Below are 9,882 nucleotides of genomic sequence, written 5' to 3' on the forward strand. Positions count from 1 at the left end.
ATTTTTTGGTTGCAGCCGTCATTGTTGTTTGGCGGGTCCAGGCTGGGGATTCGAACCCGCCACCTTAGGTGTACGTGGCCGGCGCCCTAGCCGGTTGAGCTATAGGCGCCGAGCCTACCACTGAGTTTTTATTAGTTAATACGAAAATCAGAAGTTGACAAACCATGGGCCCATGCACCAAATCCAACCCCGTTTTTTGGCAAATTACCTGGAACACAAGACATGCTTATTCGCTTATGTTCTATCTAGGGTTGCGTTTGTGCTACTGGGCAGTTAAGTGGTTGCAACAGAGACTATATGGGCCATAAAGCCTGAAATATTTTTTCTTTGGCCTTCTGCAGAGAAAATGTGCCAAACCCTGATTTAGATAATGAGGGAATCAATACAACCAAAAAGTGACAAAGATTGGGCATCTAAGAAGGATGCTTAGAAGAAACAGAAGAGAAAGATGAAAAGTAGAAGGAGCATTTCAGACGTGTTTCACCTACTGTAATTGATTATTTTTCCAATGATCAGGCTTACCTCTGCAGCCGAAAATCATCATAAATACCATCTTTGGTATGCCATCTGAAAACTCAGCTGAAAAAACTAAACACCCTCTCTGCTTTAACTTCATCCAGACTTCCCTCCACCCCAGGTCCCCTTCTGTAGTTATTGGTTTTAAAAAATGATTACTGACACTCACTGTAAGTAAGTCAGATAAAGAAAAATAAAAAAAGCAATCCTTTCCCCAAAGAGTTCATGATCTAATGTGAAAGCAAGTTATATAAGCAACAGTTAATAAACAATGTGACCCTTGCTGTAAAGGAGATATGCTCAGAATGCAGCAGAAGCAGATGGGAGCCCCCTACAAATCTATTTGTGAATTAGTAAAGACTTCACAGAGCAGGAAAAGACCAGGAATATTAGAACATGAGTGAGGATTTGCCTATGTGGTAAATTAGGAGCGGGCAACTGCAAGATGCAGGGGAAAGTTGGAGGACATGGTTGTTTGGAGAGCTACTTATACTTCAGTATGACTAGAGTCTAAATTGTGACAAAAACATGGTTAGCTGATAGTCTCTGGGGAGTCAGCAGTGTAATAGTAACAACTGAACCCCAAACAATTTCATACAGCTCCAAGAACCCTGTGTAAGCTCGTCAGGTGTTCATTACTCAAATGCTTTCCTTACCAGAGGTAGGTACCATTTCCATAGGTGCACTGGATATCTTCCCAGGACACCTGGAAGTACATAAATAAATGAGTCAAGCAGCCAGCTGACATTTATTAAGCACCCACAGACTACATGGTGCTATAATTTTCCCTCCCTCACTCCTCCAGACAAACCCACCCTTAGTAACTCCCCCAAACCTGAAGCGTCTATTGTACCTCTGTTTAAACTTTATTATGTTTCTCCAAAAGACCTAATTTATATATTTCTAACTCTTCTTGTTTTCCAGACGTTTCCCACAAAAGCATGAGTCTGTAAGGCACTGAGCCTAGAATACCAAAAACCTAGAAACTGAAGTGGACTCTTAAGAGCTGTAAATTTGATGGGGACTTCCTGCAGAAATGGGTTTTAAACCTCGTCAAAGGCCCCAAAGAAAATACGACCACGAAATGTCTTGCTCTTGAGGACCTATGCAGTCTTGAACTCAGAATTTATTAAAGGTGGCTAATTCAGAGCAAGTGGCAACTTTTTGGATGACGTTTCTTACCCAGCAAACATTGGAGTCATTGAAGCAGAACCATTTTCCATCCATAGAATTCCTGATGTAGGCACAGTAATGACCACAGTTAGCCCTTCCCATGTGGGCAATCACTGCAAAGAGTTCGTACTGTCCTCCAGACTGGAACGAAAGAAAATGATTCACCCATAACTCTTCCTGTTCTAGCCCTAGTCTTAAATTAAAAAACACATAATTTCATCCCATATTTATACATTTCCTGATGTATACCAGGTACTGGTAGTTCAAGGATACTAGAAAATAGTTCTTGACCTTAAGAATCTCACAGCTGGGCGGCACCTGTGGTTCAAAGCAGTAGGGCATTGGCCCCATGTGCCAGAGGTGGCGGGTTCAAACCCAGCTCCAGCCAAAACCTGAAAAAAAAAAAATCTCACAGCTAATCAAAAAAGAAGAGTTCAGCTTGGCACTCATAGTTCAGTGAGTAGGGTGCTGGCCACATACACCAAGGCTGACGGGTTCGAGCCCAGCCCGGGTCAGCTGAACAACAATGACAACTGCACCAAAAAAATAGCCGGGCGTTGCGGCGGGCGCCTATAATCCCAGTCACTCGGGAGGCTGAGGCAAGAGAATCTCTTAAGCCTAAGAATTTGAGGATGCTGTGAGCTGTGATGCCACTATGTCTACCACAGGCGACATAGTGAGACGCTGTCTCAAAAAAAAAAAAAAAAAAAAGAGTTCGAGACCAGCCTTAGCAAGAGTGAGACCCTGTCTCTACTATAAATAGAAAAACTAGCTGGCTGTTGTGGTGGGTGCCTATAGTCCTAGATACTCAGGAGGCTGAGGCGATAGAATCACTTGCAGCCAAGAGTCTGAAGTTGCTATGACACCATAGTACTCTACCCAAGGCAAAAGAGTAAAACTGTCTTAAAAAAAAAAATTAAAACCAAATGTTTCTTTCCTGAAAGTTTGGATCAAAGACATGGGTGCACATTTTACATGGCAAAAGATGGTATTTTAGCCTCCAAGTGGACACAGGTTGTTTTTTTTTTTTTGAGACAGAGCCTCAAGCTGTCCCCCTGGGCAGAGTGCTGTGGCATTACAGCTCACAGCAACCTCCAACTCCTGGGCTCTAGCGAGTCTCCTGCCTCCGCCTCCCAAGTAGCTGGGACCACAGGCGCCCGCCACAAACGCCCGGCTATTTTTTGGTTGCAGCCATCATTGTTGTTTGGCGGGTCCGGGCTGGGGATTCGAACCCGCCACCTTAGGTGTACGTGGCTGGCGCCTTAGCCGGTTGAGCTATAGGCGCTGAGCCCACAGGTTGTTTTAATAAGAAAGTAATTGGTACTAAGAAAACAAAATATCATATTTGCCTATGCATCTGAAAGTATTCCACGTGTTATTTCAAAAGAAAAATACTGAATTATGGATGGGCTCCTTCCCTTAATATTTGGAAATAAAGAAAATCTTAAAACCTTTTTTTTTTTTTTTAAGACAGAGTCTCACTCTGTGCCCTGGGCAGAGAACCATGGTGTTATAGCTCACAGCATCCTCAAACTCCTGGGCTTAAGTGATACTCCAACCTCAGCCTCCCGAGTAGCTGGGACTATAAGCATCTGCCACAAGGCTTGGCCAGTAGGTTTTTTTTGGAGATGGGCTCTCATCTTACTCTTGCTCAGGCTGGTCTCAAACTCCTGAGCTCAAGTGATCTACCTGCTTTGCCCTCCCCAAGTGCTAGGATTATAAGTGTGAGCCACCAAGCTCGTCCAGAAAGTCTTGAATCTTAAAAGAAAAGAACAGTAGTTACGAACAGCACTGATGGTAGTAACAGTCCATCCTTGTTTTTCAAGAACACACAGATTTTCATCATTAAGATAATGTTAAAAATGTAAACACCGAATATATGAATTTGCTTCTATGAATCACACCAAACTCTTGTTTTCCTCTCTCGGTGTATCCCAAGCAAGGCCAGCAGAGAATGTGATTTCTTAGATGAGAGAATGACACAGAGGAGACACCTAAGAATGCTATCTCTGATGAATGGGAGACTTGAAGCAGATTAGGGACTAGGGGGACAAGTCTAAATAGAGGGCGTGCTATCTGGTGAGATGCCGGGAGAAGGAGGTAAGGAGCCGCTCACCTACCTGTTCCTCCTCATCAGAGAGGTCTTGCTTAGTTTGAAGAACCTGACTGAAATCCAAGCTCTGAGGGAAATACAGTGAGTGGCACACCTTTTTAGTCTGTGAATTTCTGATAGAGAATCGCATGAGGTGGATGGTCAAAGTCTGGGGCAAGTGGGTCAGCTTCAAGACCTGAAAAAGCCAAATCACCGTGGAGATAAAATCCTAAGGCGCTTGAAATGAGTAGATTCACAGAAATGTCAGGGCTGGTGGTACATTTTCCCCCAAAAGAGTAGAGCAGCATGATATAACAAGAGTTAATGGTTTACGTTCACTGCATCTGTTGAGCCCCTCCAAGAATAAGTAAGCACTTGACTATTACAATCCTACATGTTTCCACACAAAAGGCACATGCAGTCCCAGGACTCTGCACAGGTCCCAGAACCCAAGGGAACTACAGAGTCTGCTCTAGGGAGCTGAGGGAAAAAACCCTGCCCTCTGTACTCGAACCTTCTCTTGTCCTTAGAAGGCTCTGTCCCTCTCAGTGATGTGATCTGAGAAGCCACGTGTACAGCTCTGGAAATCAGAAACCCCAGGATCCCAGATACTAGCCTGACCTGGATTCTCTCCTTCAACTACCATGAGGAGCCCTTGAGGAGTCTGAAGACTCTATTGGGAAATCGACTAGCGGCAACCCCAGACTAGTGAAGCATAGCTGACCCCTGAACAACACCGGTTTGAACTGCGTGGGTCCATTTATATACGAAGTTTTCTTCCAGTTAATATAGTCAACCCTCCTCTACATCCACAGGTTCCACATCCGCAAACAGACGCAGACCAAAAGTTACAGTATGTATAGGATGTGAAACTGTCACATAGGAAGGGCTGACTTTTCATATACACAGGTTGTACGGGGCAGACTGTGGGACTTGAGTATGCCAGGATTTGGGTAAAAGTGAGGGTCCTGAAATCAATCCCCCATGTATACTAAGGGACTGTATCTGATTTTAGGGGATGAGTACCTGTTTCCCACGGGTCTTCTTCCCACAGTTCTGGCAGAAGCACTTACTCGTGCTTGATAACTCCTTGGGCTGGAAGAAGTACTGGAGGGCATCTTCCTATCCGACCCAGGAGAACAAGAAAAAAGCAGGGTTGGTATTTCGCATCTTGAGTACAACCTCCTCGCACCTTGCAGGTGGGGATTTAAGCTTTTGTTCTGGTTCTCTTCATGTCCCCCTTAATGTCATGCCTGGTGTGGTACACTTGGCAGGATTGTGAAAAGCATTTTCTGACTGAAGGAACAAAGCAGGAGGGGGCATTTGTTAAGGGACCAGAGTTAAGAAAGTGGAAGTAGGAGGAAAAAAATGGCTTTTTCCAAAACAAAAGAGATCTTGGCCAGAGGCCATGCAAATGTAATAAAAAGTGACGTTTTAAAAACAAAGGGTAGGGCGGGGCCTGTGGCTCAGTGAGTAGGGTGCTGGCCGGCTCTATATACGGAGGGTGGCGGGTTCCAACCCAGCCCTGGCCAAACTGCAACAACAAAATAGCCAGGCATTGTGGCAGGCGCTTGTAGTCCCAGATACTTGAGAGGCTGAGGCAAGAGAATCGCCTAAGCCCAAGAGCTGGAGGTTGCTGTGAGCTGTGATGCCACAGTACTCTACCAAGGGCAACAAAGTGAGACTCTGTGTCTAAAAAAATAAAAACAAAAACAAAGGGTAGATAAAAGAAGCCAGGGGGATTTGGCAACACTGGGTTGTATGGTGCTGTGTTTTGAATGTTTGTCCTTCCTAAGACTCATGTTGAAACTTAACCCCCAATGTGAGTATGGTGAGTTGGGGCTTTTAGAAGGTGACTGGATCATGAGGGCTGTGACCTTACGAATGAATTAAGTCATTCATAGATTCATGGGTTGGAATGGGACTCGTAGATTCATTAGAAAAGGAAGAGAGACCTGAGCTAGCCAAGCTCAGCTTCCTTGCCACCTGATGCCCTGCACTATCTTGGGACACTGCAGCTAGTCTCTACAGTAAGATGGCTCTCTTTAAAAAAAAAAAAGTCTCTCTCTAGATGAAGCTGTTCAACCTTGGACTTCCCTAGGCTCTAGAACTGTAAGAAACAAATTCCCTGTCTTTATAAAGCACTCAGTCTCAGGCATTCAGTTATAACAACAGAAAACGGACACATAGGTACAACAAATCTACCGAGAGAAACCCTCACCAGTGTTTTCAGGGGCTTTGAGTCCGCACCAAAGAGAGAAAGGGGCAGGGTTAACAGGCTGCTGTTCCTGCTACTCTCCATTGTGCAATCAAGGCAAACCAAGGACTCCTTGGTCTCGATTGTATACAGGGACCGAAGCCTCTCTACCTGCAAGAGGGAGGAGCACAAAACCATAAGGTCAGGCGAGTGCAAAACCATCGACCAGGTCAGACCAGTTTCCCCAAGTTGGAGCCAACAGACAGAAGCTCCAGAAATGGTCGTCACTAATGCTCTTTGCTCTATGCATAAAGGAGCAGAATAACAGTAACAATATTAGGGAACATATAAGCATTTTATGGGAATCAACTCTTTTTATGCCTCTCGACACACTGCATAAACGATAGTGAAAGGAGCTACGTGAGCAGCATCTCAAACTTCTGAGTGCTCTAGTTCTTGGTTCTTACCAAGTCCACATCAGTGATTTGGTCCTTAATTAGGTTCCAGATTGTGAGGTAGAGTTGAGCAGCATCATGCTGGACAAACACTGGCCAAAGAGAAAGTGACAGCCCAATTAGTGAGGAGACACTCCTCAGGCTCGGGGTCCTGCTGCCTAGAGGAACATAAATACTCAACACTTCTAGCCTCCCCCCCACAAATAGGCTAAGTTCACACTAAATATTAGGGATCAATAAATGAACAATAAGCCTGGATTTGATTTTTGAGAGCTCCTCTTAAAAGTGAAGCTCCAGTCCCACTGCATGACACAAGTTTCCTGCCCCCTCACTTAGCAGCCACCCCTATTGGCCCCCAGCCAGTGAGAACCAAGGTCAATACTGGATTCTCTATGTCTATACCCACCCAATACTCTAACTGGATCCCTATGACCATTCAGTCCTCAGCCCCTTTATGTATTTTCTTACCCCCACCCCCTACAATGGAATAGCTTCCCAATATATCTGACCCAGGTTTTCTTCAAAGGTATTTAGGAAAACAAGAATGGAAAGAACCATCTCAGTGTCAGGTGATGCTAAGAGGAAGATGGAATTAAACAATGAATTGTACAAATGTTAGATAGGTAAATGTAAGGCGGAAAGTTTTGTGAACAAATATAAATGAATTTAAAATTATTCAGTCTAAGAAACCCAGGGAGCCAAAGAAAATGAAAAACACACTGAGAACCATCTTGCGAAAGGATAGATGAGTGCCCAAAATGCAAAGACATCGCAAACGCAAAGACATTGCAAGAAAAGGTGGTCGCTGTGAATACACTACAGCTGCCATCCCAACACCATTGTCTTTCCTTCACAATACTTACCATGATCTGTACTCAACAGTTGTGGGCTTTTATTTTATTTTGCTTTTGTCTTTGTGCTATCTCTCTAAACTATAAGCTCCACGAAGGCAAAGACTGTGAGCTTTGTTTCTTTCTTTCTTTCTTTCTTTTTTTTTTTTTGAGACAGAGCCTCAAGCTATCCCCCTGGGTAGAGTGCCGTGGCATCATAGCTCACAGCAACCGCCAACTCCTGGGCTCAAGCGAGTCTCCTGCCTCTGCCTCCCAAGTAGCTGGGACCACAGGTGTCCGCCACAATGCCCAGCTATTTTTTGGTTGCAGCCATCATTGTTGTTTAGTGGCCCGGGATGGATTTGAACCCTCCAGCTCAGGTGGATGTGGCTGGTGCCTTAGCCACTTGAGCCACAGGTGCCGAACCGTGAGCTTTGTTTCTTATCTACAACAGTGGACCACCTGACGCATCACTGCTGAACATTTTATATTTGAACAGATTCGTCTGTTGCAAGATAATGAACCCTAAACTCTGTGACAAACAGGCTAGGAGCAGGACTGAAATGGTGTTCTCCAGGGAATAGCTCACAGAAGGCTGCCTGCCTGCCTGCCACAGAGCTGGCGCTGGATGTGAAGGAAGTCAGACCGCCTTGCCTTCTGGAGACATTTGGTGTCATCTGACCACAAGAAGTGTGGGGGGGTGGGGGGGTACTTTCCAACCTATAGTTTACTTAATACCTGCTTATGTGCAAGGATTTGAATGTGCTAGAGAGAGTTCCTGTCCCCAAGAAACCTATATGCTGGTCAGCAGTGGTGGCTCACGCCTGTAATCCTAGCACTCTGGGAGGCCAAGAGAGGTGGATCACCTGAGCACAGGAGTTTGAGACCAGCCTGAGCAAGAACAAGATCCTGTTTCTACTAAAAATAGAAAAAAATAGCCAGGCATTATGGTGGGCACCTGTAGTCCCAGCTACCAGGGAGGCTGAGGCAAGAGGACTGCTCAAACCCTAGAGTTTGAAGTTGCTGTGAGCTATAATAACACAGTGCTCTACCGAGGGCTACAGAGTGAGACTCTGTCTCAAGAAAAGAGGCCAGGTATGGTGCCTCACAACTGTAATCACAGCACTCTGGGAGGCCACAGGGGGTGGATTTCTCGAGCTCAGGAGTTCGAGACCTGCAGGAAGAATGAGGACCAAGACCCCATTCTTAGCAGGGAGGGCACCCCCAGAAAAAGGGAAAATTCAAAAGTAAGCTGACTGAGTTGCAACAAAGAAAAGTCAGCTAGTTTACCTTTAAGCTAGCCATTGTTAAATTTCTTATCTGAACAAGTTTCTGGCCTTTCCTGAAACTCTGGCCTACTGGGGACACAGCTTACACCAATACCCTGCTGAGTCTGTGAACACTCTGAGGAAGGAAATGGTCATAAAAGAGGTTATGACAAGCCCTAGACCAGATACACCTTCTAGGTCATTTCCTGCCCACTAAACACACAAAGCAGATACCCATTGTGGAGATTTGCATTTGGCTGGGGCAGAGACCAAGGAAATAGCTCAAGCCCTGAGCTCCCACCTTCGAAAATTCTATTCTGTGTCTCACATCTCTTGATCATCATTCCTAACTTTATATTTCTTCATTCGGTTGCACCAGTCCCACAGGTCTTAGCAGAGCCTGCCCCCAGGTCAGGACCCCAACAGAGATGGGGCTGAGCAGTTTTTCTAAAAACAGAAAAACTGAGGCAAGAGGATTCCTTGAGTCCAAGAGTTGAAGGTTGCCGTGAGCTATGACGCCACAGCACTCTACCCAAGGCCACAGCTTGAGACTCTGGTCTCAAAAAAGAAAAAAACAAATCTACATTCTATATATTCTAGGGGAGGAGAAGTATCCAAATAATCACAAACAAGAATTTTTTAAATAAGATAAACAGTGGGTACAATCTGCTGTGGAAAGCTAAATGAGGGTGAGACTATCATTGCAGGGGTGAGGTGGGGGCCTCCATAAACCTGCTCCTCCAGAAAAGCAAGGAAAACGCGGACAAAGATCCTCAAGCCAACTTTTCAGAACTCTGAAAATTAACGAACAGTTACAACAATCTGAGGAATTTTTATTTGAGAAAAACTGCTGAATCTAAGTATAAAGAGCAGATTTATGATATTTTATTTTTTTATGTTTTGAGACACAGTCTCGCTCTGTCACCCAGGGTAGAGTGCCGTGGTGTCATAGCTCACACCAACCTCAAAATCCTGAGTTCAAGTGCTTCTCTTGCCTCAGCGTCCCAAGTAGCTGGGATACAGGTGTCTGCTACCACGTTGGGCTAGTTTTTCTATTTTTAGTAGAGATAGGGTCTTGCTCTTGCTCAGGCTGGTCTCGAACTCCTGAGCTCAAGCAATCCACCTACCTCAGCCTCCCAGAGTGCTAGGATTACAGGTGTGAGCCACCATGCCTATTTATGGCTTTTTAAACTTGGCTTATGCCCATTCCCATTCCTTTCTTCCCACTCTATAGCAGCCTTAAAAACCAACAGCCCTGGCTTGGTGCCTGTGGCTCAAGTGGCTAAGGCGCCAGCCACATACACCTAAGGTGGCGGGTTTGAATCCAGCCCGGGCCCGCCAAACAACAACG

The 9,882-nt window shown here is 45.2% G+C and overlaps 1 protein-coding gene across 2 annotated transcripts in view; it reads right to left on the reverse strand.

The window, feature by feature from the left end:
* Positions 1-173: 173 nt before the first annotated feature.
* USP18 (ubiquitin specific peptidase 18) overlaps positions 174-9,882 on the reverse strand; it is a 24,382-nt gene continuing 14,673 nt past the window's right edge. The window contains exons 4-9 of one of the 2 annotated variants that reach the window (XM_012809310.2): positions 6,446-6,525; positions 6,003-6,149; positions 4,808-4,903; positions 3,810-3,977; positions 1,699-1,830; positions 174-1,222 (exon numbers count right to left, since the gene is read on the reverse strand). In XM_012809310.2, coding sequence (XP_012664764.1) covers positions 1,169-1,222; positions 1,699-1,830; positions 3,810-3,977; positions 4,808-4,903; positions 6,003-6,149; positions 6,446-6,525 — 677 coding nt within the window. In that variant the 3' untranslated portion in view covers positions 174-1,168. Of the gene's footprint in view, positions 1,223-1,375; positions 1,831-3,809; positions 3,978-4,807; positions 4,904-6,002; positions 6,150-6,445; positions 6,526-9,882 lie in introns of those variants that run through there. The other variant, XM_023517130.1, reaches the window with a different exon arrangement.

The sequence above is a fragment of the Otolemur garnettii genome, unplaced genomic scaffold (genome assembly GCF_000181295.1).
Source record: "Otolemur garnettii isolate 467f Iridium unplaced genomic scaffold, OtoGar3 scaffold00104, whole genome shotgun sequence".
NCBI classification, from domain to species: Eukaryota; Metazoa; Chordata; class Mammalia; order Primates; family Galagidae; genus Otolemur; species Otolemur garnettii.